At 41.6% G+C, this 16,325-nt stretch overlaps 1 protein-coding gene across 20 annotated transcripts in view; it reads right to left on the bottom strand.

Annotated features, from left to right (window-relative positions):
- Positions 1–9,209, bottom strand: part of CADPS (calcium dependent secretion activator) — a 589,311-nt gene extending 580,102 nt beyond the window's left edge. For 11 of the 20 annotated variants that reach the window (XM_066244437.1, XM_066244438.1, XM_066244448.1 and 8 more), the window contains exon 1: positions 7,971–9,208. In XM_066244437.1, the coding sequence (XP_066100534.1) occupies positions 7,971–8,414 (444 nt within the window). In that variant the 5' untranslated portion in view covers positions 8,415–9,208. Of the gene's footprint in view, positions 1–7,970 lie in introns of all 20 variants that reach the window. The other 9 variants (XM_066244447.1, XM_066244456.1, XM_066244446.1 and 6 more) reach the window with 2 other exon arrangements.
- Between the last annotated feature and the right edge of the window lie 7,116 nt (positions 9,210–16,325).

The raw sequence follows: 16,325 nt of genomic DNA, 5'->3' as shown, positions 1-16,325 counted from the left end.
TATTAATTTTTTAAGTCCTTTCACCAATAAAAATAACACTGTACATACCAACTTAGCAATAACAACACATAACACTTTTTTTTAAAGTGAGAAGCAGGAAGGCCATGAGACAGATTCCTGTATGTGTCCCGACTGGGATCCACCCAGCAAGCCCCCTACTGGGCAATGCTCTGCCCATCTGGGGCCATTGCTCTGTTGCTCGGCAATCAAGCTATTTTAGTGCCTGAGGTGAGGCCATGGAGCCATCCTCAGTGCCCAGGGTCAACTTGCTCCAACAGAGCCATGGTTGCCAGAGGAAAAGAGAGAGATAGAGAGAGAATATAGAGGGGGAGGGGTGAAGCAGATGGTCGCTTTTCCTGTGTGCCCTGACTGGGAATCAAACCCAGGATGTCCATACAACAGGCCAATGGTCTACCACTGAGCAAATTGGCCAGGGCCCAACACATAACATGTAACACAAGCCAGACAAAGCTTTATCCTGTATTATCTTAATTTTTACAAGTACCAGTGATGGATATATCACTACTATCCCCATTATATTGTTGGATAAACTGAGTCACAGAGAGGTTAAGTATGTTGCCCAATATCACAGAGCCAGTTTGGGGGATAGGAAGAAGCAAACTCAGGTATTCAGTTTTCAGAGTCTATGTTCTTTTTTGTGTGACAGAGAGACAGAGAGAGGGACAGATAGGGACAGACAGGTAGGAAGGGAGAGAAATGAGAAGCATAAATTCTTTGTTGTGGCTCCTCAGTCTCCTTAGTTTTTCAATGATTACTTTCTCAGATGTGTCTTGACTGGGGGGCTACAGCAGAGTGAGTGACCCCTTGCTCAAGCTAGTGACCTTGGACTCAAGCCAGAGACTTTTGGGCTCAAGCCAGTGACCATGGGGTCTTGTCTATGATCCCAGACTCAAGCCAGTGACCCCGTGCTCAAGCTGGTGAGCCTGTGCTCCAATCAGATGAGACCATGCTCAAGCCAAGCCGGCAACCTCGGGGTCTCGAACCTGGGTCCTTGCATCCCACTCCGATGCTCCATTCACTGCGACACCGCCCAGTCAGGCCAGAGTCTATGCTCTTAACTACATTCTTCACTGTCCATCATCAGTCAAAAAACAATGACCAGACTTCAAACCACTGACTTCATTTCCCTTTCTTTATCTGCTAATGACAGAGAAGTAATTCTATCATATGTTTGGACTGACAAATGAAAAAATAACAAAGTAATTCTGACCATAAGCCCTTTAATTCTGCAGAAACTATAAATCTAATCCTTACATGGAAACTGTTGCCAGAAACAGGGAACATAGAGCTCCAAATGGCAGTTTCTTTTTTTGGATGCCTCATTCGGGCCAAGGTCAGACCATCAACATCTTCGCATCAGTGGTAAGAAGAGATGTTGTTGGCAGATAGTCTTGCCATCTAGATATATATGGTGTCCCTCTTAGAACAAGCACAGTTTTAGTTAAAAGTGGTCAACATTCCATTATTTAAGTAATGGCATGGTAGTCTTATTTCTATTGCTTTTTGCAAATTCACAAAATCTCAGGCCCAGTTTTGCTACATTTTCCAATTATAATACAGGTTTTTAAATGTAAAATATATTAGTAGTTATAAATTCCAAGAACTAAGTTTTTAAATTAAAGAATTCATTGTAGGAAAGAAAATACATTTGTGGGTCACTTTCAGCCCACAGGCTAAAGCTTACAACTTTTGTGTAGTCTGTAGTCTCATAAACTTTTAAGATTTCACCTCCTTGCCTGAAAATTCAGATAATTGGACAAAGTGAATTCATTTCTAACCACATCAGATTTTTTTCAGACACCGCCTTATTTTTTAATGTAAAAACATAGCAAATATGGGTTTGAATGAAATTGTAAGTCTTGGTAATAAGTAATCTCATCATCCAGAAAAAAAAATCAACTATTATATAGAGAAGAAACATTAGAGAACATCTGATGCTTTCCTATCCTGTCTCCATATGGATGACTCCAGAGACAGAAGATTACTCGCATTTAATCAATTTGTAGAGTTTGAGCTTAAACACAGATATTAATATATATCCTTTTCTATCACCACCAGCCAGCTTTCTTCATTCTGTTGAGGAAGTTAGTTGAACTCCTAGATCCAGCCATTCCTATAGTCACCTCTGTACTGGATTTTTATTACATGCACTATAAATCTTTCCCCTTCCCATTATTTTCTTTTTGATTTAACCATGTGAGTTGGGTTTCTGTCACTTGGAGCCAAAAGAATCGGACTAAATAGCGTCCCACAAGCAATGACTCTTTTCCATATTTCTGCTATCTCATGCTTTTCTCTAGGCTGGAATACCTGTCTTTCCTTATGCTTACAGGTCATACAAGTTATTTAAGATGCAACTTCCTCAATAAAAAGTTTCCCTACTATTAAATCTAACCCTGTGTATGTGTAGGCATACACTCTCTCCCTCCACCACTTTCATATTGTAATCAGCCATCTTATAATGAGACAGTTTCTTGTTCTCAACTTATTTGACAACTGTATCTGTTAACTTCCAAACTAGAACATAGCTCTCCAACTCAGGTGCATATCTCACAGGTATCTTCTGGTTCAGCCGCCAAGTGTTTAATGAAAAAGTAACTAGTCACTTCTTCAAAACTTACTTCTAAGTTAGGAGAACTCTCCTGATCATTCCAACTGAAGTTGTATAGACACCTGGCTATACAACTGATTATATTCTAGTGTACAGCCTGTTATTGTGTATTAAATTTGCTTTTGTAGGGGAATGAGCTCTGAATTATTTGCTTTTACCACTTGACACAGTACAATTCTTCTGGCATGAATATTTAATTTCCTCTGTTCTTCAATCCAGTTTTTAGAGAAGCACAAGGCTATTCCAAGTGTTCAATGAGGCAAGAACCTCTCTTATTACTTTCTTCAGCATCTTCAGAATGCCTTCGCCAGTACCAGTGCATAACAGTTCCTGCCCATTGCACTGAGGATAGAGCTGCCAAAAAGCACATTTAAAGAATGCAGTTTTTTTCCTTGATGAAAAGAGAAATACGTAATTCTTTTCAAAGAAATCTGGTTTAATAGTCACACAGTTCTCTCAAAGGTTAGAATATTTATTTTCTGAAATGAAAATCACACACTACACTTTGAAAGCAACCCTTAAGAATTTTGAGTAGTGGAACTAGTCCAAATGCCTCACAACACATCTGAACGGATGAATCACTAATTTTGATTTAAAACACACACAGTCTACATATATAGTTAGCTGGCAGTAGGTCTAAGATTTTAGGAAAGGTATAGGCTTCTGAGTCATGACCAACTAACAAAGTCAAATAAATAAATGAAGACAGATGGAATTTCTGAAGCTAACAGTGACTCAATGTTAGTCATATTTTCATGGCAACATATAAGCTGAATTACATGGAAGTGAGTAGCTTGAACTACATCCTATTTTATCTAAAGTCCTCCTGAATGAAATTGAAGTTCATATACAATAGAAATGACTTTAGGATTGTACCCTTCCTTCATCATCTAAACACGTACACACAGACACACACATACACACATGTATACAAACCTACACATGCTCCCCATATTCATTCTGGACACCTGTAATGCAGGCATTATAAATAATTCCTAGTCACTTTTTAAAAACTTGGTTATATCAACCTATTACATAATTGTTTACAGTGCCTGCATTTCATTCCCTCAGCAGCATCTATAAGTAGCTAATTCACAGGAGGTAGCCACCCATCACCATTACTACATAATTTAGAAACATATGGTATAGCTTTGCCATGCCCACTGCTAGGTATTCACTCTACCATTCTGACAAAAGAAGGAAAATAAAGAGCACAGGATTGTTTTTCAAATTGTCATTTATGAGCTGCTGAACCATACACTGAAGGCCAGATTTATATTTTGGTCATAAATTATCATTACCAGCATGTTATATTTAGATTCATAATAGTACAAGAAAAATAAACCTATCAATGATAAACTATGTTTTCACATAGTCTGCTTAAAGTCTCTTCTTTTAACTGGGAAAATTGTTGAATGCCTGGGCACTCTTTTTTTTTTCCACTAAAAGTGAAACCAAAGTAATTAACTATCAGAATCTTCACCCTCTGCTCCTTTCTAGTTGTTCTTCTAAGCTAATATACTTTTTAAAGCTCAAACCACATAGAAAGACTGACTATGGTCAAGTGTTCAATTTATCAACTAACATAACAGCCTATCTCTTTCCTCCATACCCTGGTACCTAAATGTGCATTTTCTCAGGTTGAATATAGCAGTCCCCCCTTATCTGCAGTTTCAGTTACTTGTGGTCAATCATAGTCCCAAATTTTTAAATGGAAAATTCAAGAAATAAACAATTCATGTTTTAAACTGTGTATCTTTCTGAATAACATCATGAACATTCATGCCACCCTACTCCATCCTGCCCAGATGTGAACTATCCCGTCCAGTGTATTCATGTTGCATGTGCCACCTCTCTATTAGTCACTTGGTAGTGTTCTGGGTTATCAGGGTTGACAGTTGTGGTGTCACAGTGCTTATGTTCAAGTAACACTTATTTTACTTAATACTGACCCCAAACCATTTACAAAACTTTTATTATAGTATATTGTCAAAATTGTTGTACTTTATTTATTGCTGAACATCTCTAGTGTGCCTAATTTATTAATTTAATCATAGGAGTGTGTGTATAGGAACAACATAGTACATATAGGGTTCTGTACTATCCACGGTTTCAGGCATCCACTGGAGGCCTTGGAACATTATGCCCTGCAGATCAGAGGGGACCACTGTATTTGATAGGTGCCCTAAGGGAGGGGTGTAGGTCTCTCTTAACTATAATAGAAATCACCCTGGGAGTAAAGTGCACTTCAACATGTCATGATGCTAGGGCTCTATTTTTCACTTTAGAATATTTCTGGCCAGTGTCGCGTATTGAAAAGGCAGGCTTTGGAATCAGCATACACCAGGCCTTAGCCTCCACTCTTCCAACTGTTTGCGCAGTGCTTTAGGCAAATTACAAAACCTGTCTCAGTCTCAGCTTTATCTTCTAAAAACGACAGTAATTCCTGCATTGATAGGGTTATTAAGAGAATTTAAAATGATCTAAGAACGGAAAAAAGAATTTAGGTAAAAACTAAGGAAATCAGAATAAACCATATATTTTAGTTGATAATGTATCAATATGAATTCTTTAATTGTAACAGATATGCCATATTATAGTAAGATATCAATAATGGGGGAAAACTGGATGAGGGCGATATGGGAACTTTCTGTACTATTTTCTCAATTTTTTAGTGAATCCATAACTTGTAATAAATAAAGCCTATTTTTAAAAAGTAGGTATTTGAAAAATGGTTGCCAGTATTATGAATATAGACTATTTCATGACATATATCATATGCAATATAATATGATCTTGTTTTTATCCCCAGCTTTGGTGAGATATAAGTGACATAGAACGTTGTCTAAGTTGAAGGCACATAGTGTAAAGATGTAACAATATGATCTTGTCTTTTTCTCAATTCAGCACTTCTTTTCCAAGGGCAGTTTTCTTTCTCTCCATGTCACTCTATTCCTTCTGCTACATCTTTTTTTATAGCTTTTTCTAGTTCACCCATTTTCAGGCTACTACAAACTCATATGCAATCTACAACTTGTTTATACTTCTCCAAGACTAATTTTAGTTTATCAATATTACTTGTCTTTAAATTTTACCACAGTGATTATGCAAACTTTTTAGTTACTTCTAATAATGACTCATTATTTTAAAATCAAAGTTTCAAGCTTGGAAAAAAGTAGCAAAACACCCTATTCCAGAAGGACACTAAGAACTTAAAGATATAGCAATGGCAAAGTTTATTTTTGTGGGGTTTTTTTTTTGTTTGCTTGTTTGTATTTTTTGTAATAAGGAGACAAGATATTAAGCTTCCCAATAGTCAATAGCCCTGAGGCAGCTTTGCTGGGATGTGTATTGTATTTAGCACTAATTTGCTGCAATAACTAAAAATAGTTTGACTAAATGCCAGTATTATCCAATCTGTCCTGTGGTCTCTCTGATGCTAAGGTCACATGTGAAAACAAAACCCACCTGCCCCTCAAAAGCACAGCTTTGAATGAATTCAAATAAAACATATAATCAAATCAGAAAAATTTAGCTTCCTGATAATCCTGCTCAGGTGGCTGAAGGTTGTTTAGAAGAACTGGGTCTCTGTGAGCCTGTATTCTCTCATTCTAGTGCCCAGATGTAAGCGTCTATATAAAAAAAAACAGAGCTCTAGAGACTTTTGACTGATAAAGGGAAGTTTGTTTCTTATTTTTTCTTTAAACCACAACAGTTTTTATTGCCAAAGAACTAAAACATCTTTGGTTGGTGGGCTTATTAACAGATTTTAAAGATGAAACTTCCCCACGTTATAAAGACAGTTACCATAATCATTTCAAGCTGAAACCTAAAATATCAGGCCGTGTGTGTGGACCCAGTACTCAACCTTAAAAGAATATCCAAAAAAACCACTTTGACTGTTCTGAGTATACCTTTGCTCTACTGTAGACCAGAATACAGGTTGAAAAAGCAAGGGGCTACAGATGGGGGCGGGGGAGGGTCTGAGAATGGAGTGTGTAGCTCACTAGCTATTTCTCAACCAGGAAATGAGTTTTATTTTTAATAAAACTGATACCTGTGTGAAGCTTGTGATCGTTGAAATCACCAGTGCTGGCCGGTGTGTGTACATATATAAGCAAAACAAACAGAGAAATCTGTGTTCACTCAAGATAAGGACGAATAAATACAGGAAAACCTCAGGCTGTACTACAGCAACACAAAATTCAGTCTTAACTAGCAGCAACCAGAAATTCACTGTTTTAAGACACCGGTCTCACAACCTTGATGGGATTAGAGCTGCTTCGCACACCATGCCTCGGGTCCTTCACTGTCTATTCTGGTGCGTTCACCTAGAACAGAGGGCTTTCTTCACTGAGTCACTTCACCTGAGTACCTGACCCCTTCCCTCCTGGTCCCGTGCCACCGCGCCTCATTCTGCAGTAGCCACCCGCCTCCTCTGCCCGGCTGGAGAACAGCTGATAGAAATCGGCGCTTTTCTTCACATCAAAGGCGGCCTGCAGCCGCCCCTGCCTCAGCCACAAAAAGCTTTCTGATGCTTATAATTGCGCGGCTTTTTGCAGCTGCACTGCATCTAGCCCGCAGCGATGAAGACAGGGCTTTGAGGGCCTCGGAAAGCTCGAAGGTGGCGAAGTCACCTTGGGAAGAGGGGAGGGTCAAAGGGAGAACGGTAGAGGGCCTGACCCGGGCAGAACCAGAGTGCGTGCGGTGCTCTGGGGTCGACGCGGAAGGAGAAGGGGGATTGGAGGGAGCTCAGGCCGGAGCGAAGCCATGCCTGAGGACCCGTAGGCGACCCGGGTCAGTGGTCTGCTGGACCGGGCGGAGGGAGGAGGATGCCCTTCGCAAATGCCTGGATGCTTCGCCTTCCGGGCTGGCTCGCTCCCGCCTGGCCCGCGATGCTCTCAGCGCGAATGCGCCGAGCGCTCCTCGGAGGCGCTCTTTTCTCTCCACACCGGCGCCCCCACCTGCCAGGCGGCCCTGCCCGCGGAGCTCACGCCCCTGAGCGGAGTGCGGCCGCCCGCCTCTGGAGAGCGCCAGGAGCCCTGCACGCGAGCAAGGCCTCTGTGGGCGCGCAGCTTGCGAGTCACTGCCGGAGCCTTCCGGCCACTGCGCCGGACCTGCCGGGCTCGCTCCCGCGGAGGCCTGGGCGCTCGGCATTGCGCTTCAGGACCTCAGCGGTCGGGGCCGCGGCGAGAGGGCCTCGCAGCCCCGTCTCCAGGGTGCGGTCTCCACCTCCTTTTGCTCCTCCATTGCCGGCTGCGCCGCCAACTCCCATTGTTCGCCCCACCCGCCTGGCGACGTCCCGGCGCCGCTGCCCGGGCCTCCCGGGCGCACCTACCTTCTGCTGCCGGCGAGCCATGTCGGTGGGCTGCTTGGCGTTGAAGGGGTAGGCGATGCAGCGCATCACGAAAACATAGAGCTGCAGCTTCTTCTTCCGTTCCTCCTCCTCCTTCTGCAACCGCTCCAACTCTTCCTTCTCCTTCTCGCTCACCACCGACGGGCTGGGGCTGGAGGGCCGGCCGCCACCCGCGCGGCTGCTGGGCTGCAGCCCCCCGGCCCCGCCGCTGCCCCCAGCGCCGCTGCCCCCAGCGCCGCCGGCGCCCACCCCGGCCCCGGCGCCCGCACCGCCGCCGCCCCCCAGCCCGGCGCCGCCGCCCGAGCCCTCGCTAGTGCGGCTGGGAGACAGACGAGCGCCGGACGCGGCCGAGCCAAGCACCTCCTTGCCGCTCTCCTCCTCCACGATCTCATCCGATTCCTCTTCGCTGGACGAAGGGTCTAGCATGGTGGCGCCTGGAGTGGGCGGGGGGGGGGTTCCCTGGAGCCCCGGCTTGGGGTGCAAAAGATGGGGGCCGCTGGAGGCAGCTGGGTGTCGGCTCTCCCGGATGGGCGCTTCTCCGAAATCAGGGAGCGAGCTCCCTCCTGCTCAGCATCGGCCGCCGCGACTGCTCTCCTAGCCCAGCGATCCCGAGCTGGGCTCAGACCCAGGAGCGCAAGGGGAGGAGGGGATGGGGAGGTGCGTCTGTGGACCCGAGGTGGGCAAGGGGAAGAGTCAGCAAGCCCGGAGCCCGCAGCCGGATGCCATCTGCAGCCGCTGAAGGAGGCGTCGCCAGAAAAGATGCCGAGTGTTGCAAGCTGTCGCTGCAGCCGAGAGCCGAGGAGGCATCTTGCCGATTGGGGAGGGAGCGGCGCTTACGTGTTTACTGGCTTAACTCTCCCCTGTCCGCGGCGTAAAGGGTGGCTGCAGAGGACTAGAGCGAGGACAGTGCGAGCGTCCCCAAAGTTCCAGAGCTTCAATGCTGACCCTAGCGCTTTCCTGCCCTCTTCACCCTCTCCCTTTTGTGGCTAATTTCCTCATTGATGCTCAGCTCTCATTACCTCGACCTTTCTCCCCCTCCCGCGGGCAAAAAGTTCTTGGGGGAGGAAGGAAGAAATAAACAAACCAGTGATGTCCTGTTAGCGAAGACGCTACATCCAGAGGTCTCACTAAGAGAAAGTCAGCGAGATCCCATGCCGTAGAGAGTCTCTCTCCCTTCCCCAGGCTTCTCCGCACCTGGGGCGTGGGGCTGTGGGGCTGGGCAGCGTGTTCGTCCCTCCTGCGCACTCTGATTCCAGCAATTTACTTTACGTACTCCCACTCATTAAAATAAAAGTGAATCAGATTTAGAGAGGATTTGTGTATCGACCGTACAGCTCAACTAATTTAAGTAGAATCCCCGCCCTTGCCTACCCCTTAAAAGCTATGATGAACATCATTTAATTCCAAGGACTGGGAACACTTTCTGCCGTCGAGAGCCTACCGGAGAAATAGAACGGTTTCTAGTGCTGAGCCCTTTCTCCATTCTGGCTCCGAGGATCTGGGTAGAGGAGTGGGGATCCCGAGGTCAGACAAAGACACCCCAAGAACTCGGCGGCATCAGTATCTAATGCAATGGCTCTATCGCACTATCTTCATCCCCCTGCTTCTCAGTTATCAATTCAAAAGCAGCAGTTGGTGCCTCCCCCTACTCCTTTGGCCAATAAATAGGCGGACGGTGGAGCTGGCCAGCGTGCTGAATCTAATAAGCGACCCGCTGACGGATTGAGAACAAACCAACACCCTTGGATCTTGAGCTATCTGGAGACTTCTCTCCACGCCCCTACCCCATTTCCTGTATCTATGTATTTTCTAATGCTTTAATTATTCGTGGGTAGTCGTGGGAGTTGTAAATGTGTAGCCAGAATTTAAAGTTTGCATCACATCTGTCTATGTATTTTCACACAGTATCCCATTGTGTATATGTACCACTGCTTTTTTAAAAATTTTTTTCTATATTCATTTTTAGAGAGGAGAAAGAGAGGGAGAGAGAGAGAGAGACAGAGAGAGAGAAGGGGGGGAGGAGCTGGAAGCATCAACTCCCATATGTGCCTTGACCAGGCAAGCCCAGGGTTTCAAACCGGCGACCTCAGCATTTCCAGGTCGACACATTATCCACTGTGCCACCACAGGTCAGGCATGTACCACTGCTTTTTAATCCACTCGTCCACTGATGGACACTTGGGCTATTTCCAAATCTTGCTGCAATAAACATGGGGGTGCGTCTCTTCTTTTGAATCTGATTTGACTGTAGGCTTTGATACTCAAGTGAAGTTTCCTAGCTAGAATCTTTGAGAACTTAAACTCAAAACAACATCTAGTTTCACCTTAACTCTAACCATCCTGTTTGATTTTTAAACTTAAATAATATATTTAATTTTACCATCATACTCACTTCAAGGGCATAACTTCTGTGGCCATCACTTATTCCTTATCAATTTAAATAATCCAGTGATATGGAAATTGCTACATTTTGGCAGTCCTCACTTTATACTTCTCTTAAAGAAGTAAAAGATGTTCAAATTATGTTTTACTGGTTTTCCTGAAACAGAAAATATAACACGCCAAACAATCAAGCAATAACTTTGATTCAGCACCTTTTTATGCAGTGAACATTGTTTTAGGTGCTTGGGTCGGATTAAATTTTTAGAAGATAATCTCTTAAAGAGTTTATAATCTTCTTTGGGAGATACAAATAAACATGTGAAAAGGCTGACAGCACTTAATTTCAAGGTAACATACCAACAAATCCAAGTAAGTACACTGCTAAAAGCTCACATGGATGAAGCAACTGAGAATGAAAGAGAATCACAGTTCCCAAAAAGGAGAACCAAGTTTTATATTATTTTTTTAATATTTTTGGCTTTTTATTTTATTTTAATATTTATTTTATTAATTTTAATTTATTGTGTTAACATGGATTCAAGTGTCCTACTGAATATAGCACCCTCACCCCCCACCCTCGTGTCCCCATTTACATCCCTCTTGCCCCCTTCTCCCTTACTCCCTCCCTGCCTTCCCTCTGGAATTTGATGCCCTGTTATCTGTATCTATGCATTATGTATATATAATTTCACTTATCCCTTCACCTTCTCTGATCCCATCCCCTTATCCTCCTTCCCTCTGAAAGCTGTCTCTCTGGTACCTATGACCCTGCCTCTGCCTCTATTTTATTCCTCAGTTCACTTTGTTGCTCAGATTCCACATATAAGTGAAATCATGTGATATTTGTCTTTCTCTGCCTGTCTTATTCCACTTAGCATAATAGTCTCCAGATCTATCCATTCCATCACAAAAGGTAAGATTTCCTTCTTTTCCACAGCTGTGTAGTATTCCATTGTGTATATGTACCACTGCTTTTTAATACACTCGTCCATTGATGGACACTTGGGCTATTTCCAAATCTTGCTGCAATAAACATGGGAGTGCATCTCTTCTTTTGAATCAGTGATTTGATATTCTTAGGATATATTCCTAAAAGTGGGATAGCTGGGTCAAAGGCAGTTCCATTTTTAATTTTTGAGGAAATGCCATACTGTTTCCACAGTGACTGCACAAGTATGCATTCCCACCAGCAGTGCAGGAGGGTTCCCTTGTTTCCACATCCTTACCAGAACTTATTGTGTGTTGTTTTGTTAATGACAGGTGTGAGGTGGTATCTTATTGTGGTTTTAATTTGCATTTCTCTGATGATTAGTGATGTTGAACATTTTTTCATATGCCTATTGGCCATCTGTATGTCTGAAGAGGACCAAGTTTGTTTTTTTTTAATTGAATTTATTGGGGTGAGTTTGGTTAATAAAAGTATATAGGTTTCAGGGATACAATTCTATAATACATCATCTATATTGTGTTCACCACCCCAAGTCAAGTCTCCTTCTGTCACCATTTATCCCCTCTCTACCCTCTCTTACCTCCCCACCCCCCTTTCCTCTAGTAATCACCATACTGTTGTCTCTGAGTTTTATGTTTTTGCTTAATCCCTTTACTTTTTCACCCAGCCCCCCTACCCTCTGACAGCTGTCAGTCTGTTCTCTTGTCTCTGAGTCTGTTTCTATTTTGTTTATTGGTTTATTTTGTTCATTAGATTCCACATATAAATAAAGTCATATGGCATTTATCTTTCTGTGACTGGCTTATTTCACTTAGCATAATACTCTCCAGGTCCATCCATGTTATCACAAAAGGTAAGATTTCCTTTATTTTTTTACAGCTGAGTAGTATTCCATTGTGTAAATGTACCACAGCTTTTTTATTTACTCATCCATTGATGGACGCTTGGACTGCTTCCCTGTCTTGGCTATTGTAAATAACACTGCAGTGAACACAGGAGAGCATATATTCTTTCGAACTCATGATTCAGGTTTCTTCAAATATATTCCCAGAAGTGAAATTACTGGATCATAAGGCAGTTTCATTTTTAATATTTTGAGGTAACTTCATACTGCTTTCCACAGTGGCTGCACCAAGAAGACCAAGTTTTAAATGAAAAAATTATATGTATGAATGGTGCAAAGGGAAGGCATTATAAAGGGAAAAAGTGAGTTTCAAAACTGTAGTGATAAAACAAGGGAAAATTGAGTTTCAAAACTGTAGTGATAGAACACGGGACCAAATGAGTTACAAAATATTATGGAGATGGGGTGTGGGCAGGTAAGGAGGAAGTGAGGAAAAAAAGAGCTGAAATTACCCATTTGGTCAATAGGAGGGACTGTGCTTAGGGCACAAAGAAATAAATTTAATTAACTAAGGAAAATGTGATGATTTGTGGAGGGGGTGCTCTTGAAGGCCAGACAAACACCATTTACTAATTAAATATCTCTTCTTTATGCAAGCTTAGTCACTTAAGTTCTATCACATTAAACATTGATAAAGACTGACCATGAATTCTGTGTTCAGAACCATTTGGAACTTCTCAATTGCTATAATAAGACTTTGTTGAGTTTTATATTTTTACAAATTCCTTTAGATTTCTGTTTGGTTATTTTTTTGCCAATTGTACCAATTAAAACAAACTCAGTGTTTACCTTTGTTAATGATATGAATATCTGCTTTGGGTTTAAATATAAAGTAGCCTGACCAGGTGGTGGCGCAGGGGGTAGATCATCTGCCTGGGATGCTGAGGACCCAGGTTCAAAGCCCCGAGGTCAGCTGCTTGAGCGTGGGCTCATCTGGCTTAGGCATGGGTTTGTTGATTTGACTGTGGGATCATGGACATGACCCCATGGTTACTGGGTTGGGCCCACGGGTCACTGGCTTGAGTGGCAGGGAAAGTGAGGGGATCACTGGCTCAGCTGGAGCCTCACCCCTCATCAAGGCAAATATGAAAAAGTAATCAATGAACAACTAAGGTGCTACAATAAAAAGTTGATGCTTCTCATCTCTCTCTCCCTTTTTGTCTGTCTGTCCCTCTCTGTCTAAAAAATAAATAAAATTAGATAAATATAACACTTCTTAATCCTCCCTTGAGTATTCGAAGATATATATACAGATTTTTATTTTAAGTGACTGAATATATTTTTAAAGATTCATCTACTGATTTCAGATAGAGGGGGCAGAGAGAGAGATAGAAGTGGTGGAGTGTCAAGCCAGTAGCTGCGGCCACCATCACAGCCGCCTGGCCTGTGCAGGTTTGCATTTGATTCAGACAGATGGTAATGAAACAATGGAGCCAAGAATTGGTGGGCCATTACCTTTAATCCTAGCTTGCACCCGGCAAGCGAGAAATACACACAGTGGGAAAACACTTCCCTTTCCATTCAGGGCTCCCAAAGCCACTGACTTATCCAAGTATTCCTAGAATCAAAGGTTTCTACCTCTCCAGCCTTATTCACCTCTGTTCCCCATCTCCTTCTCTCTGCACAAACTGCACAAAATGGCTTCTTTTTCAGCATTCCACAGTCCTGGCTACCTCTCCTCTGCAATGCTGATGACAGGATCTGAGCAAGAGTTCCCTGTCTGCCTTATTTTATAGTGTAGAAATTAAAGCCTTTAAGCCAGTATACAAATAAGGAAGTCTCTGATACAAAGCCACTTATTTGAGGCATAAATGGGATATTTCATAAGAGTGCACCACCCCACATCATGCAATAGTCAAAGGTGTGGGGAAAAGCTTAGTTTTGAGAAGAAGTATTAGAAGGATGTTGAAAAGATCTTAGTATTAAAAGGGTGGGAAAGGCTTAGGCTTAAAACTAAACCTTAGGCTATGAGGACCTCGCCAGCTTATAGCCTGTCTCCCACACCCAATGCAAGCAAATATATACATCGTCTTTACAAACTTATTTGACCAACAGGGTGAAATGGGAAGCATCAACTCATAGTAGTTGCTTCTCAAACTTGCCTTGACTGGACAAGCCTGGGGATTCAAACTGGCAACCTCAGCATTCCAGCTTGACACTTTATCTACTGTGCCACCACAGGTCAAGCTATAAACAGATTTTAATTGAAATATTTTTATGATTTTTAAATGGTGTTCACTGCTGTCTATAAAAATGTACATCCTTTCAAAGATATCTTTTACCTTAGATAAAAGTAAGTTCAAAGTCCTTGGAGATGTCATAACTCTTTGCTACTGCTGAAAATCAGATATGCCAAGCAGGACTCCTTGAGCATCTATACCAATAGTCATGTCTTTCCTAGATTCAAATTTTAATAAACAAGAAGGAAAATAACCCCAGAACACATCCAAAGGCTCTTAACATCTACCTTTTGTCAACATTCATATTCTTATTCTAGAAAAAATGCAATTCTACCATAGATTTCAATACACATAAGTATTTATATTCTCAAATAAGCTCTTCTATGTTTTCACATGTTTGCCCCACCTCCTCCAGTTCTGCTTGGAATAACTTGAATAACCTCAAGGTGATGGAATAAATTTTAGTCAGTCATCTGGAAACAATATCATGAAAGTAGAAGTTAGAACAGTGATTTTTTTTTATCCCATCCATTAAAAGCAAATCTATAGGAAACAGAAGTGACTGAAACACTAACCCAAGTTTTTCTAATCTAGACCTAGATTATCTCATTCTCTTCTGCAGTGTTTGCTCTGATTGTATAAGAGACCACAAGTATGAAGTCTAACTCACTGGTAACTGATAGACATGTTGATGAAAAACAATCATATCTTTATGTTACTCATATAACATGTTTCAAAATAAAACTAAGTTTGATGTCTATTTTAATGTTTGTGTGTGTTTGTTACTAAAGGTGAGGAGTTTGGCCAAGTGATTTTTTTAAAAATCTCACAATAAAGTTTATATTATCTAGATGTAATCATCTCATTCAATCAATATTTCATTTTTAATTTGAAGAATATGTTACAAGCACCACAATGGTAAATTGAATTTATGGTATGCATATATCGAGATAAATGCTTGGTTCCCTCAACCCCAATAGCAGAGTTATTCTGAGAAAATTGTTTAATAACTTAGAATCAATTTCCTCATATGTAAAATAAGGAATAGTAGTGCTTAATTAGTATGGAATGAAATGAAAATTAAATTAGATGTTACATTAAAAGTATGTTTCAACAGATTTTAGGCTTAAACACTTTTTTCAACTAGTGGAAGAGGGACTGGTAATAAATCAGGTGATTAAAAATTGAACACAAATAATTAGAAGAAAAAACAACATAAAACTTAAATAACAGACATAGATTCTTGAATAAAATAATACTTGGTTATTTATTTAATTGATCCCTGTCTCATTTTAGATAATATTTTCAGAGACTTTTGAAATTGTTTGTTTGAAAAATCTCTTCATTAATACTCTATCCTCTGATGATTCTTGCTGCAGTGAAATGAAATAGATTAGGATGGAATTAAAAGAAAATTATAAGACATAAAATAATAAAATCAAGTCACACAAAAATATCATCTTTTATTCCAGGGAATAAGACATATTTTGAAATGATAAATAATGCTACTTGCAGGAATTGGTCTTGGAAAACCATCTTATTGGTTAAGAAGATAAAAAGAAAGTGGGACAATGTATTTTACAATAAAATATTTAACTTGAATTCTGAAAACCAACTATTCACAGGGGTAATCAAATTTCTTGCATACACAGTTTCTTTTCATAGAGGAGGGAAGCTAGAGGTGGTACACATTGAAATGCATGCCCAAGTAGCTATTCCCTCATGATAAAAGGTAAATGCTTTGCTAAACCCAATTATTCAGTTGGGCTTACCTGTTGGGCAGATAAAATGTATTATGCTCACTTTGTTAAAGTGGCACTGCCCACGTGGAGGCCGTCGCCCCAGGTGATATTAATGTGTGTTGGGGGGCAGGCAGAATCCTTGTAGCCTTGGTTTTGGGATTAAGCCTGTCCCACCCTTTT

Source organism: Saccopteryx bilineata, chromosome 10 (assembly GCF_036850765.1).
Source record: "Saccopteryx bilineata isolate mSacBil1 chromosome 10, mSacBil1_pri_phased_curated, whole genome shotgun sequence".
Taxonomy (NCBI): Eukaryota; Metazoa; Chordata; class Mammalia; order Chiroptera; family Emballonuridae; genus Saccopteryx; species Saccopteryx bilineata.
This window is presented reverse-complemented; position numbering and strand designations above follow the sequence as displayed.